This window comes from Melozone crissalis, unplaced genomic scaffold (genome assembly GCF_028551555.1).
Source record: "Melozone crissalis strain CALT ecotype California unplaced genomic scaffold, PUWL_Pcris_2 ptg000006l_1, whole genome shotgun sequence".
Taxonomy (NCBI): domain Eukaryota; kingdom Metazoa; phylum Chordata; class Aves; order Passeriformes; family Passerellidae; genus Melozone; species Melozone crissalis.
Genome location: NW_026535784.1, coordinates 39107823 through 39126387, shown reverse-complemented (window position 1 = coordinate 39126387; position 18565 = coordinate 39107823). Strand labels below are relative to the sequence as shown.

Below are 18565 nucleotides of genomic sequence, written 5' to 3'. Positions count from 1 at the left end.
GCCAGATCGTGCCGTGCCGTGCCGTGCCGTGCCGGACCGGGCCGTGCGGGCGCTCGGCGGGGGTGCGCGGCCCCGGCGGGCGGGCGGGCGCACCTGGGCGGTGCGGCGCGCGCGGGGCGGGGCGGGGCGCCGGCAGTGAGTGGCAGCGCGGCGCGGGCCAATGGCGGCGCCCGGGAGCGGGAGCCGGGCGGGCGGGGCCGGGCGGCGCGCGGGGGCTGCGCGGCGGAGCGTGTGCAGCGGCGCGCGGGGCCGCGGCCGGTGTCGGTGCGAGGCGCGGAAAGACCCTGCGGGGGGCGGCGGGGAAGACACGGATCCGGATCCCGATCCCGGGCGGCGGCGGCCGTGGTGGTGGTGGCGGCGGCGGCGGGAGGAGCCGGAGCGGCGCGCCGCGGAGGAAGGAAGCGCAGGGCTGGCCGCTGCGTGTGCAACCTGGCTGTTCCTGCTGCCCGCGTCCACTCGCGGCTTTTCCTGCCGGCGCTGCCTGACAGCCGCCCGCCGCGGGTGTTGTCGCCGGGGTCTTTGGCGGGGGGGGGAAGAGCGAGCCGTCCTGCACAGCCCGGAGGCGTGATTGAAAGCCAGCAATAATTAACTGGAGGAGGAAGAGGAGGACGGGGGTGGAGGAAGACGAAGGAGGAAGGCACCGCGCGGCAGAGCCCAGCCGAGCCAGCGAGCGGCGGCGGGACGCGGCAACTTCGGCCGCAGCGGAGGAGCCGGAGCCGTGACCGCAGCGGCCGCCGCCGCCTCAGCTCGCGCCTGCCCTGCCCGAGGGGGGAGAGCCTCGCCGCCTCCCCGGCCGCCGGACATGTCGGAGCATAAGGCCGTCGATCCCAAGTTATCGACGACGGACAGGGTGGTGAAAGGTGGGTGCTGCGCCCCTGCCGCCCTTTCGGCCGGGTCCTCCCGCCGGGCCCCCTGCAGGGGTCGCGTCCGTCCCCTCTTCCCCGCCGGCTCCGGGCAGGTACCGTGGGGCTGCCGGCGGCGAGGCCGCTGGGACGGGTAGGCTCGGCCCGGGGGCTTGCGCCGGGCCCCAGTGGAGGGTTTGCGGCTTCCCTCGCCTGCCTGCCCGGCGCTACATTGCAGCATTTCCCCCCCTTCCTCCCCCCGCCGCCTCCCCCCCTCCGCCTTGAAGGCGCTGCACAGGGCTGGCGTGAGAGAGAGGGGGAGCCCCAGCTTCCTCCCCCGCCCCGGTGCCTGGGGGAGAGGAGGGCAGGGCTCGGCCCCCTCCCCCAGCCCGCCCGCTCCTCTGGGCATCCCCCATTCCTCCTTCTCCTCCGGACCGCGCTCCCCGGAGCCCCCCCCGCAGGCTGCGCCGCCGCTTGTCACTGCCGTTCCGCTCCCCGCATGCAGCGAGGATGCCTGGAAGCCTCCCCGCGCCAGCAGCCGGGGCTGCGCTCCCGCACCGAGCGCCGCTGCTGGGGACCGGTTGCGCCGCTCGGCTCCGCCGTGCCCCGCTCCCGCAGGGCCGCCCCCGCGGCTCCCGCGGCGGGGATGCCGGGCGAGGGGGAGCGGGCCGCGGGCGTTGTGGGAGGCGGCGAAGGCTGCTTCCTCCTCCTCCTTCTCCTCCTCCTCCATCGCCGTCTCTTGCTGACGGCCCGGCCTGCTAGGATGTGAAGTTATCCGGCGGGCGTAGCGTGTGCGTGCGGGTGGCCGTGAGGGTGCTCGGCACAAGCACGGATGGGCTCTATGAGCTTTTCTCTGCTTCGGAGGGACGCCTGTGCTGCCAGCCTCGGCCGTATAAACAAATGAGAGTTTGGGTTGACAGCACGTTGTGCCCCGCAGTACAGACCAAGGTTTTATTTACTGGGGTGATGCCTGATGTAAATTGCACGTGTGCATTTCTCGGTGTGTAGGAAGTGCACGTGTATTTAGTGGTCTGGGTTTTTTGTTTGTTTGTTTCTTTCCTTCCGCACTGGGCGCACAGCCAAGTGTATCCAGCTCTAGTGTATTTCACCCAGTTAGGTTATAACCCGTATGCTACGGTGGACAGCACAAATCCAAGGTGCAGCATGGATGTGTCCAGATCCTGGGAAAGCTGGAAATGGAAATGGTCTTGAAATACATACACTTCTGTATTTACATGGGTGTATGCCAGAATGAAGCAATCAGTGTAAATATTATTTGGGAAGATGTGTTATTTATGGTTTTGTGTTTATATTTACATTTACCATCTTATGCCTTTTCCACTCTTACTTCATTTTATGCCCCTCCAAAGGAAAGTGTAGGTATTCAGCTATTGTAAGAAACATAATTGCAAGAATTTTAAGAAAATCGCTATTTAAAATTTAAGTTTTAGTCTGTTATATCACCCCAAGTGTAGGCTTTAAAGCCTGTGTTTAGCTGATACTTGTCTCCTGTAGAAACAACAAATGGCCATCATCCTGTTAGGAGATTATGGGGTATGTCTTTTTTTTTTTTTTTTTTAATTTCCTTAATCTGTGTGGTCCTGGTACATGACCAAACTCCTGATCTTTGCAGTGGCCAGCTTCCTTTGGCTTAAGACAATGTTTGTTATGAACAGGAATTATTTCAGTATTTACAAAACCTTTAATGCTTTCAGCTCATCTAAATGTGTTTTGTCAGCAATTGCTCTTTGTGTTTTTCTCACGTGTAAATGTCTCAAAGATCTAAAACCACTATTTCTAAGAAAACTTAGCAGTATGTGTAGTTAAATACTTTTATAATGCAGCTCAGAGAGAAATCAACTTAGTTAAACTGAGTTCAAGTCTTGAACAAAAAGAACATAGGTGCTGCTTGGGTGTCCATTGCCCCTGCTGACTGTTTGTCTCATAATGTCAGTGTTTCAGTGTAGATGTGAAGATCTGCTCAACTGGTTCAGGCCTCCATTAAATATTGAAATCCTTTTAAGGTTTTGAAATAGGATCTGAAAAGTGTAGTACACAGTCAAGTGATTGTTCATAGGATTATTCTTTGCTGCATCACAGGCATTTCACACTGTCTTCCTATGGACATTAAGGAAGTCAAGAAACTGGTGGTAATAAAGGAAAGATCACCTGGTTGTTTCTGTCATATAGGACATGATTTTTACCCTGTTGAGATGAACAACGGAAATGGGCTTGCAATGTTAAATTAACACAGAATAATGAAATTAAAAGTTACATTGTAAGCACCTCTATAAGTAGTTGAAGTCTTGTTATTTTAGAGAGAATAACCAGATACTGTAACACTGGTAAAGCGCAACCTGAGAAAGCAAGCTAGTTCTTCTAAGTTAGAATATCATATAAAACCTTACTTAAAGGAAATGCCTTTAACATGGATGTAGTCTCCGGATTAAATTTTTCCCTCTGCTTGCCTGTGTGGCATTTTTTTTTTATGGTTTTTTTTTTTTTTTTTTTTTTTTTTTTTTTTTTTTTTAAATCCTCTCGATATCTGGTGTGTGAGAGGAGATGTTTCCTACGAACAGTAACTGAGCTGGCTGGTGAAAAATCCTGGCTTGGCACTGTTACGTAACAATGGGACGGGCTTGGGGGGATTACAGTTCCAGCAGCTTTGTGCAAATTGCTTGTGGCTGACAGCTGCTTCTTCAGGGGTTTGCTGTGGGTCTGATTTTGTTTTTTGCTTCTTGTGCTTAAAACGCTCAAATATATGGAGAAATGGAGCCTTTCCATAGGCGAGGATTTAATCTCATACTCATTTTTCTTTGCTTTTTGAATTGTCTGAACTGTGCTTGAACTGATTTGACTCAAAAATAAAATGTGCTTTTGGGATGTGGGGAAAAAGGCTTGGGATCCCCTAATGTTTTCAACGTCTTGGTCTTCTGGCTTTGTTATGCATATCTTACACTGTCATACGATGAGAAGTGTAAAGATGAAATTCAGGTTTGTGTGTAATGATAATTTTCCAGAAGCAAATTAACTCTAGTTAAAATTGACAAAACTGTCTGTTTTGTTGGGCTAAAGAAAAAAGTAAAATTAATCCAGAGAATGCAGTTATGGTTTGAGGGGTACTTTCATTTTACTCTGGTGCTCTCCTGAAGATGGTATGTATATTGTGATGCAAATTACACAATTCATCTTTACTCTGAATTTTGTCATGCTGTAGAGGAGCAGCACTCTGGTCTGTTGACTGCAAATATGATAAACTGTATATTCAGGTGCATTCAGAAGTTTGTGGGATCAAGGCTCAGGACAACATACTGTTGCAGGAGGTGCTGACTTGATGTTCTTATAATGAATTTAAATTTCTTGCCTTTTTGTCAGTGGTATGGTGCAGCTTTCACTTGAACAGAGCTGTCTTAAAAGTTAGGGTCTTTCTTCAGGATTGAGGAAGCTGTTCCTTATCCATGCTGCCTCCAATTCCTGAGACTTGGCAGCCAGAGTGTGGGCTTGGTTGTTCTTGTGAAGGTAGAATACCTGTCCAGGAAAAACTGGACCGAGGGTAATAGCTCATTTCACATGGCTCAGCTGCCTGATGTCAACAGCTTTTGCTCACTACTGACATTAGCAAGATTTGAACCCCACCTAGAGGGAAGGAAAAGCCATGTATCATGTTACTTGACCTCCTCAACGTGTTTAGTGTTGCATTAGTGCCTCTGAGGAATACTGCATTAAAGCAGAGTAATCCTAAATAAAAACTTTGGAAGTCAACTGGAGTAGTTGTACAATAAAAGTGAAGTCAGTATTTCTTGGAAATCTTGCACTTAGTTAGGTACACTGATTGTTTTGATTTTTTTTTTTCTGGGCAGGTCAGATGGTTGTATGCTTTTGTGTGGGTTTTTGTGCTTTTTTATGGGAAGTGTAGTTTTAATGAAGTAATTCTGTCTCAGTTGTTTAGAAGGGCTGTAGCCATGGCTTGTGATCCTTGGTGTTGTCCTTTCCTCTTGTGCGTTGCATGGGGAGGTGTACATGGTTATATCAGCAATTGACAACACACAATAAAACCAGACACTGCTGTCTCTGGATTTCAAACTGTGTCATTGTTAATGCTCTCCTAAAGCGCAGGCTGACAGTTGTTTGTAATGTAATATGAATGCCAGCTTGAGATCGATATTCCACCATCAGTGTTCATTTCAGATTTGTGAGAGGTAAAATTGCTGTCAATAATGGAAACTCTAAACTTCATTGGTAATTCCCATTAGTCTAGGGAGACTTGTGTGTATTCACCAAAGGCTTGTGCTCCAGGCTGGAATCCAGCACTGGTGAATTGCAGAAGCCTGCTTCTGTCTTCCTCTGAATTGAGTTCAATTTTTCCAGCATAGATGTGTCCTGCAAGTGCTTCAGTGGTTTTTGAGCAATTGTGTTGACCTGAACATCTGTAACGTTTGTGGATTTGGTGTATATTTTGGTGTGAATTCGGGTATTGCTTATTTATGGCAAGGACCAGGGTTACTTAAATAGTTTTAAGTGTCTAATGCAGTAAAGGATGATAGGCCTCTCTGTTGAGGATGCTGAAGATTGTGTCTATCTGATCCTCATGAGGAAAAAGAAGGAATTGCTTTGTAGCTGTTTCTGTTGGCATAGGAAAGCTGACTTTAATTAATTTATTGTTGTAGTACTTAGGGGTATATTTCTTGTCCTGAGGAAGACTGCATCTGGGTTCAAGGTGTACTATTAACTAGAGAATCCACCCACAGCTGTGCCAGAAAGGTGGCGCTGGTACAGCTGGGGATTGATTCTCTTCCTGTCCACTATTACGTTCAATTGAACGAGCAGGTGTACATCCACCTCAGTTTTAGTAACTCCATAGTTGCAAGTCTCCAGGTACCTTTATGATACAAGCTGTGTGAGAGGCACCTAGGAGCAGAAAACAGTTGAATGTACTTGGAGAGATATTATGGTTGTTTAGGAAAGAAAGCAAGGTTGCTGTGTTATGGTTTCTTATGTATGTAACTAATTTGTTCTTACCTGATGTCAAAACTAAGTTAATACTTGTAAGACCAATAGATTTTGTCAACTGGATGACACTTAGGTGTTGCAGTCTTTGTATGTTTTACATTGTGCGAACCTGTGTGTGTATGTGGGATGTGTGTAGCACTCATGAGGGATTATGAGTGTAGTGCTGAGAAACTGAAACAAAACCAAAGTACAGTCTTTGATGACTATGTGTAATAAAGCTGGTGATTTGTTTTGATTTATGAACTCACTGAGCCTCTTAGTCATTAAGATCATTTTGTAAATAAGCCCTTTAGTGAAACAAGTCTTTTGCTGTATAGGCATAGGGGAAAACTGTGCACTTGCTGAAGGGTGCCTTTCTTACAGAGTTATTGCTGCACTGCATAGGTGGGAGGCTTTTCTCGTGCTCTGTATGATGAGTGAGTGGCTTGCTGAGTGTGCTGAGTCGTGGGACTGATATGAAGTGAGGCACAAAATTGCCTTGTTTGTGTGTTAAATACCTTTTGTATGCTTCTAAATTCCACATTGGCTAAAGCTGCCTTCTGTTGCCTGCTGTTTTTGACTGAGCCTCAGTAGGGAGCTGGTGCTTTTAATACCACTGTTTGTAGTCTTGAAAGAGGAGTGCATACTGAATGATATCAGCATTTAACTTAATTGGAAAATATGAGCCAGTTGAGGTTATTTTCTATAGGGAGATGTTGAAGAGAACAGTTGTTTTCTCTCTGTTATCCATACCCAAATTGAATGGTATTTATTCCATCACATGTATCCCACTTAGAGATGATAGTTGTTGCGTGGATATGCTTTCATTGCAGTGCAGGTTGTGGCAGGAAGATCGTGTGCAAAATATATTTACCTTTGTTTATATAACTTGATATTTTAAATTATCATTTTTTGTAGTTCTAGCTTCTAGAACTCAGCACAGTGTTTTCTGTCTGGTATTTCTAAAGGGATTTTCTATCAAAAGTAATTTTGGGTAATGTCAATAAATAAGTACCTGTAGCCTGGATACTGCCAACTCATCTTCCCTGGGTTTTTTTTTTCCAGTTTCTTATGTTTTGCTGAGTGGCTCCTACTTATAGTACAAAAGCAGGACTATAAGTTAAATTTGGTACTCCATTTAACTGTGAATATTAACTTATTTTAGGCTTCTCAGTGATGTTGAAGCAGTTTATAGTGGGGATTAGTTTCTTCTTCATAGCTTCAAGGAATGTGGAAAAAAGTACTTCCTTGAAAGTATTTTAAGATGGAGAGATACTGCTTAACACTTACTGTAAGCATGCCATAAAAGAAGCCACAAGTTTCTGAAGTAAAAGCCACTTCAAATCATCTTCATGAAAAGGTACCTTCTTATATTCTTTTGTAGGTGGTTTCATGAATCAAATATAGGCTGTGATTTCACAATAGTTCTTCAGCTGAACATTCAGATAATTTCCACTTGTGATAATCAGTCATTTATCTTGACTTTCCCCCATAAAATATCATTTTATGTCTATTCAGTAATGGTGGAAAGTATCACCCCATTTTTGAAAACCATTATACTGCATGTGCAGACTAACTGTGCATGTTCATCTAAGTGTGTGGCTTATGGAGTAGTCTGCCCCTTGGGTTGTGGATTGAGATGTGGAATTGCTGGAGGTGGTACTCCAGGCACATACTTAATGGTTTCCTATAATTACTGAGTGAAGGAAGAGACCAGAGATCATGTGTGGAAAACCAGGGAGACAATAAGTGCTATTATGATGGTAAACCATTCTTTTAAAGGTAAAAATCTGGACTAATTCCCACCCTATTTACTCTTCCCCCAGAAAGCTGCCGCTGTTGAAATAACACCTCCAGAGTAGTACCTCCTTGACAGTCATCTATGTGTGTTTTAATCTCTATTTATAAGAGAGCTTAGGCATGATAGTGTTGATACAGCAACACTGCTGTATGAGGAGAACATGACTGTCTTAGCTAATTGTCAACTAACACCATTTATGTTTGGAGCTGGAGAGGAAAAGAAGCAGAGTGGAAAGACACCACACATTAGAAATGGTGGTTTTAATTAGAAGTTAGTTCTTGTGTGACTTGGGGTGCTTGTGTCTAAGGTGTAGATAGCATCCTTTAGGGTGTATTTAACCAGTTTTCAAAAACATTTCATTTGAAAACTGTCTATCAATCAAACTTCATTCTACTTGTAATTAAAAGCTGTGCTGAACTTATGTTGCAGCTCCTTTGACTTGTCAGCAAGTTGTGTTTTTAATGCTTTCCCCCTCTCATGTTTCAAAATGCCCTTTTCCTGTCTATTCCTGTCCTGCATTTCTAAAAACTCTTCTTTCCTCATTGCTCTTTTGCTTGTTTGCTTATTGCTAAGTATGATGAGCAGCCTAAGTGCTGCCTGGTAGATTTGAGTGATTTGGGTGTGTGTATTTAATGGAAGAGGCTCATGGAACACTGTGTCTTTCCTTTTGGTGCATCTGTAGGTGCCTGGGGAAGCCTGTGAGAACAGGGGAAGTACTCAGACTTCTGTTGTAACTCTGCAGCCAGCTGCTGACTGTAGCTTTCTTTTCAGTGAATAGCTCCACTGTCAGTGTGCTGCTCAAGCTCTACCCAGCTTGTCACAGAAGGATGTCTCTATTCTGCAGCTCAGCTGCTGCTTGCAGGTTTCTTGCAGTTTATGTTGAACACTCATAGTATGACTGTTAGTTTCAACTTGTGTGGTTTGCAAAGCCAGCATGAACAGCGTGTTCTCGGTTAACTTGGAAGGGAGGTGGTATGGGTCCTCCTGCTTTGGTGCTTTTATAATCAGACATGGAAGTTAGTTAGCAATGAAGTGCAAGACTTGGTGAAATTGGTAATACTTGAGAAGAATCCTGAGGTTCACCACAGATAAGTGAATTTTAAAACCTCCACCTTAAACTTTAGGATTGGAAGGTGCAGAACCTAGTCTGTATGGAGACTGTACCGAACCTTTGTGGAAAAGAAAGGGAAAAGCCATGCTAAAAAAGGGTTGTATAAAATCTTTGAGAAAAGATGCAACAATTTTTTTGTCTTTGAGAAAGGCATATCTGGGTTAATAAAATCAAACTTCGAAATTAAAAAGTGCTGTAATGTGATGAAACATGTACTGATGGAGACAGATATTGCTATAACAGTATTCTATCCTATATTCTTTTTCTTCATCCCATCGTTTGGAGGCAATTAGTTTAGACATTTTATTGCATCAGATTGCTGTTGGCCAAAATACTTTGAATTATCTTGACTTTTGCACAATGCTGAGCTGAAGGGAAAAAAAACCCACCCAAAATTGCTATGGAGCAAATTCTGCTACAGTGTTCATCTAATACCTCCTAGTTGTGCAGACTTGATCTTTTTATGCAATGTTGCTATAAGAAAGGAAGTGCACTTTGGACTTCTGATTGGAATGGTGAAAATAACATGTGTTAATAATGGCTTATGCAGATGTGATGCTACAGAGAGTCTTACAAAAGTCACTCTGTGCATTGTTCAATAGGCTTAATTAATAGAATCCAAACTATCCAAAACTAGAGTGTTGGCCTCATGCTGTGTGTGATTAGGTTTTTATTTTTAATTTAGACTTTTGTATTTGAAGGTAGGGTTTACAAATCTACTTTTTAATTTTTTTATTGATAGTGACAGATGAATAACTGTGTTGCTGCATAAAGTTTCAGGATTGTTTGTGTTTTGAAGTAACCATCATTTGGGAAGAAGTCCTTTGCAGTCTAGATAGATGTCCCAAAGTGAGGAAAAGAGGCTCAGCTTCTAGCTTGTTATCTATTGCTAAGTTTGGCTATAAGTTCATGTTTAGCAATAATTTCTTCCTTTGGATCAGGAAGTTTCATTGTCACAGGTTTTTTGTTGCAGCTGTGTTTGTTGCTTGTTACAGAGTCCCAGGCCACTGCTATGAAAATAGGTCAAAGCAGTGTATGTTTAGGTCATCATCTTTCCAAAGTATTTGGGATTTCTCTGGCAGTGTTTTTATTTCTTAAAGTGGAGAAAGTGGTAAAATGACTTCTAATTTTCTTCATGCATTATTTTCTTGGTAGCAATAAGGAAGGTAAAAAGCAGTGCAGGATTGTGATTTCTTCCTGGTCTATAGCTCTATATGGATGATCTTGGAGGGGAGGACACATTGCTAGAGAGGAACCTATATTCTCTCATTTTCTTGAGAAAGTCCATGAAATTACTTGAAGTAGTATGTTTAAAGTTCTGTGGAGATTTTATGTGGGAACACATGCTTTGCTCTAGCTTTTTCTCCATATGTCAAGGAGTAATGCTTCATTGGAGAGAGCTGTATCTGAAAATTCTTTCTGCATCTATATGTGTGTATATATATATATATATATGAATTTTTCTATTTTAACCTTTTCTTTGCTTTTGTGTACTTGAATCTTTATGAATAAGTCTGATTTGGTTCATGTATATTTCAGTTAGCAAAGCAATTAAAAGCTTCTAGATGGTGATGCCTACCCTGTTTTTGGCTCCAGAGAAAAGATGTTTCATCATCTTTTCTTTCAACTTGAGACTTTAAGTCAGCACACTTCTTTTTAACAAAAAAACCAAAAAACCAAACCAAACCAGGATTTATTAGTTCAATTATCTTTTTATTACTGGAAAAGACAATTTTGATAATTTAATACCTGTTATTTACCATGGTTTTGTAAGTAGCTTAGCATAATTGACAATTTGAATAAAGAACCATTCATACAAAATCCATTCCTATCCCCCCAAAACACTCAAAACCAACCCATGAACAGAAATTAAAAAATAAAATAGGATTTAAATGATTTCTTAGTCTTTTTTCCATGATGCTTGCCAAGTTTCAGTTTGATGTAGATTACAATGGTCATACTGTGTTACAATCTTTAAAAAAGTGCAACTGGTCATTAGCTGCAATGACATGAACAGCTGTAGTATTTTATGACAACAGCTGGGAACAATCTAGTTCTCTTCAATAACTTTCTTTTGTTGTTTCTTTCATGCCATTTTTAAAATGAGAAAGCAAGATTACTGTATTTGTTCTCTATTTTACACCAGGGATTTCTTCATAGGCACTGGTGGCAATTACGTATCAAAATACGGCATTGCTGTTTGTGACTTGGAACATTTCCCTCTGCAGGACCTGTTTCATAACCCGCTGAAATCTGTGGGAGTTGGAGTCTTTCATTAACTTGAGTAAACTGTGAATCAAGTTGTCATCCTAGGATTTCTTATTTTGGCCTTCCTTTTTCAGTGCATGATTTCTCTTTGGTTTAAACTACTTTGTTATATTTGATCTTTCACAGCATTAGCACTTATTTTAAGAGTGCGCTAAGTGCCTTTCTACTTTGCAATGCTCATTTACCAAGTGAGGATGAACTTGTCTGTTTGTAGGTGGCTGGTTTGCCAAGAAAGTTTGCTTCACTGTTGCTCTCTCTTCAGAAGTGTAGTCTGAAATGTTTTCTGTGTATGTGCATATGGTTGTTCTTTATTGTTGGAAAAACAAACAGAAGACTTTATGCATATATGTTCTTTCTGTGTCCCTTTACAAAGAAGTTTTCTTCAGTAATGAACACATTTGGGTCTCCTTAAATAAAATCTGTTTAACTTATTTTTCAGCTATAAGAGAGTAACTTATGGGTAGTACTGAAGATGTACATAGCAGACAGGTATGGGAGCATTATTTACTTCCCTGAGAAACCTGCTGTTGTGTGTCACCTGAGTGGTGGTGCCTGTGATTCCTAGAAGGGAGCCTAGTGGCATAACATGGTGTATTGGGATGACAGGTGGAGAGTTTGGGAGGAAGAAATGAAGGGCACAGTGGGCAAGGGGGTGTGTGTTCAGTGCAGTGAAGTGTTACCAAGGGAATTTAGAACTAAGATAGTTTAGAAATCCAAAGAGAGCTGTTTTGGTACTGCTTTGCCTCACGAGCCTTGTTGGCTCAGGTGAGTATCCTGGAGGTGCCTGTGCAGCAGGGCAGGAAGCTGAGTGGTAGCTTCTGGGGAACTTAACTCTCAACAAGCAGAGAACTGGCAAAGGCTGTTGGTGAAATTTTTAGTTAGTCGTATACTCTGTGAGTATACCCCTAAGTTTGATTTAGATTGTCAGAGAATGAACTTTCTCCATATTTAAAAAAAAAGTTTATGGAGATAAAGTGCTTATAGTTCTTGTTAACCATAACAACTTTTAATCTGTAGTTATGTTATCAGTAAGAAGGAGGGGAAAATGACTTGAGGGTCCTGTGTTTGGAGCATCCTGAGATTAAGTTACTATTGGTAGTTGGAGGAAAGAAGCAAACTCAAAAAAAATCCCATACTTGTACTACAAAAGGGGAAAAACCTGCACTCATTTCAGTTGAGAGATCACTTTTAGCTTCTGGGCTGTTGACTACCTCATCAGGTATGGTTTGATTTGGTTTTTTGGTTCTCCCCCCGATCTCTTAATTTTCTGCTTTCCACTTCACTGGAGAAATAGTGTATCTGTAATTTTTATGAATGATGTGTCAAAGTACCTTTCTCAGTCACTCTCAGTAAAAAAGCACAAGCTCTGACAGCTTCACAGAAGTCCAGAATAGTTGAGGCTGGGAGGGACCTCTGGAGATCATCTGGGCCAGCCCCAGCTCTCTCGGCCTTTCATCACAAGAGAAATGCCTTGGTCCCATAAGTCATCTTTGTGGCACTTTGCTGGGCTCTTGGTAATTGGTCCATATCTCACAGTTTGTGGGACATGTGAAAGTACATGGAAGTCAATTTATGCATAGAGAGAAGCTTGTACGTTAGGGAATAGCATACTTTAATCCTTTTAACAAGGTACTGTTCCTTCCCTGGAGCTCTGACTCTCAGGTGACGCTTACCTCACATGTAAATACTGTTTGTTTACTACAGAGAAGATGAGGAATAGCGCTGTCATTAACAGAAGTCTTAAATGCATGTGAATTTTCTGTACACTTAACCTCACGTCTTGTATCCTATTGTAACAGACAATATTTTGCTATAAGTTAATTGTATAACCTTGGCTAATCTCAGAAGTACTGCCCATCAGCAAGTTACTCTGCAGATATCTTTTTTGTTATAATCCAGTTGCTCTGGCTTCTGAAAGTGTGTTAGACTCTTTGCCTTCACCCTTGGTTTATGGAGACAGAGGTTTTTATGGGTTGTCTTAGAGAGTTTGCCAAGAGCCTTCAGGGCTGCATAAAGACAATTGTTGCTAGCAGGTTGATAGAGGTAAATCCTCTGCTAAGCACTGGTGAGGCCATACCTGAAGTGCTGGATTCAGTTCTGGTCTTCCCAGTATGAGAAAAACATGGACATACTGGAACAAGTTCAGTGCTGGTGCACAGAGATGGCCCTGGGACTAGGGAAATCTGAGGGAGCTGGGGCCACTGAGTGTGGAGAAGACAAGGCTCAGGGGCTTTATCTGGCTGTACTAAAGCTGGTTGTAGGAAATGGAGAAGGGGCAGCCAAGCTCTTTTCAGCAATGCCCAGTGACATGGCAAGAGGTAACGGGCACTGATTGACAGCTCTCACAATAAGTAACTTTTTGCTTTTCAAACACGAGCACAGGTTGCTCAGAAGTTGTGGAGTTCCATCCTTGGAGTAGTTCAAAAGCCATCTTGATGGAGCCCTGTGCAGCTGGCTCTATCTGACCCTGCTTGAGGACTGGTGTTGGTTGGAGCAGCTGACCAACAGAGGTCCCCTTTCAACCTCAACCCTTCTGTGATCACCTTTTACTCAGCTCTCTTAAGTGGATAATTACAACAGTTGATCAGTTCAGAGACCTTTTGACCGAACATGAAGTAGAGAAATCTGCCTTAAAAATTCAAGTTAGGTTTGCTAGTGAGGTGTTCTACAGGAAGAATGCTTTGTGTGATTGAGGGTCCACCATGTAAATAATTATCCTGGCATAGCAGCAAGATATGTTGCATTGGGAAGATTATATATATATATATATTTATGAGTTAATGCATCCATATGTAGCTAGTAGTGTTGCTGGCAAAAGACTTGCACAGATCACTCTTGAGAATTTTCAGAATCTCCCAAGCATGTACAGCTCTGGAGTTTGGTGTAGCTTGGAAGCAGGACAGATAGTATGACCACTGTACTTTGCTTTGGACAACTGTAAGAAAAAGGGAAAGCAAGCTTTTATATAAATCTTCCAGAGTTACTGCCAGTGTTTCTAATATGACTATCAAAAAGGTCCATTTTCTAATTACTGGAAGGAAGTATTTATCTTTCCCTAGTCCTTGGTTCATCTGATTTTGTCATAGTGGCATGACAATTGAAATTGAGAAGGGATGGCAGTTGTCTTTCAGCACTGACACTCTCTGGCATGTTTTTTCTTTGCTGTATTTTCATGTTTATTTGGTTCCTTATGAGGGTGAATGCTGCCCTTTAAACCTGACTAAGTTGCCCTTTAAACTGAATCTTGCATGTGTTAATCTAAAATCAAACCTTAGATAAGGGAATCTCTTGATGTGGGTAACAGAAAATGAAAATAAGCATCTGGAAAGGTTCAGAGTATGACAGAATTACGCTGACTACTTCAGAAAAGTTAGTAGAGCAACCATACTAGAAGTTCTGAGCAAGTTCTGTAGGTGGCATCACCTCCATGGATAAGTAATCTGGATAATGGAGGTAATACTTGTTTTTGGAAGTGTAGCTTCCAGGGTTGCTCAGTTGACTAGATACATTTGAGGAAAAAGACGGATACTAGAATTTAAATCATGAATGGCCTCGGTGTAGTACAAATGATAACATAAATTAAAATCTTGGGCAAACATACATCCCCATGCAAGAAGCTCTGAAATATTCTGTGTTGTAGGAGTCTGGGAGAGCAACAGGCTGAATTTATTATTGGTTCAGTATACAACCATCAGAAAGGATGCTGCCTGAAGTTAGGGAAAAGTCACAAGAGGAGTTTGAATTACCTTTTGTTTTCTGCTTCAGCATCTCCACATTTAGGTAATTCAAAGGAGAAAGGAGTAGGTTCTCACTACCTTCAGTAGTGAGTAGGAAAGGTTCTCATTACCTTCAGTAGTGAGAACTGCTGAGTATGATAAATGACCCAGAGAGGATAGTTATTTATTCATGTTTGTGTATCTGCAGCACTGTAGAAGTCTCTGTCAAAGGTCTAATTTCTCTTCAAAGAAACCACCAGAAAAATGGTCCGTATAGGCAATGTGTTTGTTCACAGTAGGACTGTAATATCCTATGAACAACTTCCTGAGATCAGCAGGTGCTCCTAAACTTTACTGTGGAACTGGAAATAGAGAAATCCTAGGTGTTTGTGATTGGCTTGTAAATACAAGGCATGCTGCTAGTTAGTTTCTGACAGAATAGCATCCCCTGCATGTGTAAGTGTGCCTGTTTCTGGTTCAGTGGCACTGCAGCAGGAGAGGAGTATGTGAACCAGAACCACTGTGTAAGGGAAAGGTGAGTGTTAAAAGCTTTCTTCTTGAAACCCCACTAATTTCCTCTGTAGTGTTTGACTTCCCATTCAGATAGGGAAATGGCTGTGGGTAGTTGTGTTGGCAGGCAGGTGTTGCAGAGGCAAAAGCATTAATATTTTGTGCTATGTACTGAAAAGATTCTGAAGCTTTAGAAGACTTTTTGTCTGTTTTCAATCCTGTAAGAGCCTTAGGGAACAGGTTACTAACTCTAATTCCTGAGTTAACCGAAATGAATGCCTTTCAATTATTAAAGGAAAAAAATAGCCAAACCTAAGATATACAAGCCCTTCTCCCCAAATCAGCAAACATCTCAGAAAAAATTATGCATCTGTATGTGCATAATTATGCAAAATAATGATGCATAGGTATGCATTTTTCTTTCCCTTTATAAACAAATTTGGAGTCTCCATTAAAAAAAGGATGTTTTCTTGCATTGGTGGCCTAACTGCTATAAAACCTGTGTTAGTATGGACTGTTTAATGTCATGCCTTTCTCCTGTACCAAGGAAATGGTGATGACTGGAATGCATGTCATCAACTTCTGTAATCAGAGTACTTGAAATATTTACAATACCGTGATTACAGTAAAGCTTCTTATGTACACATACACACACACTGTAGCTGCCTTATATATTTTGGCCTTTCAAGTTTACATCCTCATTTGTCTGCTAATCTCATGTGGGGTTTGTTTTTTTTATCTAAGGTGCTTGGCAAAAATGAATAAAATATGAACTTCTTTATCTGCTATGTGAGGTTTGCTATGTGGACACTTACAAAATATCCTAGTGAAATGAAACAGGAGAAAAGAGCAAAGTTTGAAGATGTTCACAGGCCAAAACCAAACACTGCAATGTCTACTGAAACTACCAAATTCTGTTTTAGGGGGTTGTCTGTCAAGAGTCTAAAACCTTTTCACGGATCCAGTGAATGGAATTGAGCAGCAGGAAATCCTGGAACAGATTTGCTGGAAAGGCCTCTCTTTGGAAGGACACCTCAAATGGCCAGGACCAGCCTACAAAAAAGTACCCATCCATGTAACTTTCTGTAGGTGTGAGATGCAGAGGAGTTTCAGGCCAAGACCTGTTGGTTTGTTCTGTTTTGTTTCTGTTGTGTGCAAGAACTGTGGTCAGTTGGTGCCATGCTTGGCCAAAAAAGCCAATTCTTTGTAGGCACTACTCCTGCTTCTTGTTTCAGATCCTGATAGTCTGTCCAATGGGAAATAATAAGGTATCCCAGAATAATTACACCTGTAGTATTTCCTGTCTGATGGGCAAAGTTCACAGAAAACCTTCTAAAGCATGACTACAGACTCATTTAATTGAATCCAGATTCTAAACTGGGCATACCTGGACTGAGTCCAGGGCATGAAACTGGAGAGGATTGGGTGGCACTAATAGATGGTGTTCTCCTGTAACTGGATTGCCAGGCATCTGTTGCAGGAGGCATTAGATAATGTGCCCACTCAGTGGTAGTCAAAGAAACTTGGATTGCTCCTTGCTGGGGGTCTTGTAGAACTTTTTATGCTGGTGCTTGGAGCTCTAAAATGAGGCTGTTGTAAGTGGTTTTGCTTTCCTGGCATGAGGGCAATATCCACAGCAAGAGGATATGGATTTTTGCTTTATAGGTAGACTGAAATTGTGGAATCAAGTCCTCCTTTTTCCTGCTGGGATGAAGGGTGATCCTAGATCTTATGCTCTGTGCACATGTGTAAAACATTTATGTTAGATATTTCCTTTTCTCATGCAGTTTATAGTCTTCTTAAACCTGGGTGGTTTCATGTAACTTGTACCAAAAGTGAAGTGCCTTTTTTTAAAATTCAGTTCATGTTTTTTGCAAAAAGAGGATGATGTAAGAACAAGAAGTGAAAGCAGATACTGTTAGAAAATCATGCCCTCATGTGTGGATGTGTGGCCATGTAGCTTTTGTCTTCCTTGAGAACTGAGGGTTTCTCTTTCCTGCCTGGCTGACTGATGTGCCCTGCCCTGTTGGGCTGTGCAGTCTGTCTTCCCTAACAGGCTGTAACAGGGTTTTTCTAAATCTCTTTTTGATAATTTCCGATTTTGCTGGCTTTTCTTTTTTTCTTTTTAGGTGTACAGTCCCCTCCCCTAAAGGTTGCCTTTTGTATGCTGATGTACATAAACTACCTCAAGGTTTTCTTAAAGAATAGTGGAAGCAGGCCCACTAGTTCTCCCAGGAGAAAAGTGCAGTGAGGTCAGTGGTATTCCTTTTACTTCCCTTTTGGTTTTGTTCACTCCTATGCCTTGTAAAACAGCCGGGAAGATTTGCCACAAATCATGTTTATTTCTTCTTGTGCAGAATATAATCCAATGTTGACTTTTCTTTTCCTTACAATAAGTCTTCCAAAATCCCAGCAGCAAGTCACAAATGGCATTTTATTCTTCTAATTTTGAATCTTGTGCTCCAATCTGTTAAATCAATATTGCTCTCGGAATAGCGCCACTTGTTATTACCTGTCTGGTGAAAGCATTGGATTTGGCATGCATACATGTGTGTTCTACTTGTACAGTTTTGTTTTTTCTTAACTTAGAGTAAATGTATTCCCTGCCACCTCCCCTCAGGTCTAGGAAATAGGATCTCCACAACTAGGATTCTGGAACAAAAGCAAGGTTTAATCTTTAAATGAGAGTATGGATTGTCGCTGTAGAGCCTTGACTCCTGAATATAGTCAGTTGTTGTGTTTTCAGTACCAAATCTCTTCATCTTCTCTGGAGGAGTCACAGCTTCCCCTTTTTGTCTCTTTTTAAACTGCAATACTTGTTACCTTTTATTAACTTTACTTGAATTGTTATGGATGGAAGGTAGTGCAGCTGCCTGCAGAGTAACATTTAAAAGTTTACAGTGAGAAAAGTTTGAGTCTGTTGCTTTTGCAGCACCTTTTGTTTTTGATTCGTCTTCTCTCTGCTGTAACCTCACTGAAATCCAGAGTCTCTGGCACTGGGAAGTGTGTGAAAGGCCAAAATGTCTCATTCAGACAGTGACTCAGATGTGCAGTCACTTAACTCTCCAAAGGCTTTGTTGTATCTTAGAACTGAGTGTACACTGCACTGGTATATCCTCAGACCTGAGGATGTTCATGGGCACTCAGCCAAGTACAGATTATCCCAACCCTTGAAAACTGCTTGGATCCCAGTATAGTTTGCAGTAATTTGTTTTTCTATAGCAGTGATTAATTAAGACAAATACTCTCTGAAAAGCCTCTTAAAATTTTAGGAAGAAGAGGTTTTATTTTCTCTAATACATACCTTCCTAAGGCAAAGTGATTATTC

General features: G+C 42.4%; 1 protein-coding gene across 2 annotated transcripts in view; it reads left to right on the top strand.

The window, feature by feature from the left end:
• Positions 1-252: 252 nt before the first annotated feature.
• Positions 253-18565, top strand: part of PPP3CA (protein phosphatase 3 catalytic subunit alpha) — a 170684-nt gene continuing 152371 nt past the window's right edge. The window contains exon 1 of one of the 2 annotated variants that reach the window (XM_054292703.1): positions 253-860. In XM_054292703.1, the coding sequence (XP_054148678.1) occupies positions 803-860 (58 nt within the window). In that variant the 5' untranslated portion in view covers positions 253-802. The remainder of the gene's footprint in view (positions 861-18565) is intronic. The other variant, XM_054292706.1, reaches the window with a different exon arrangement.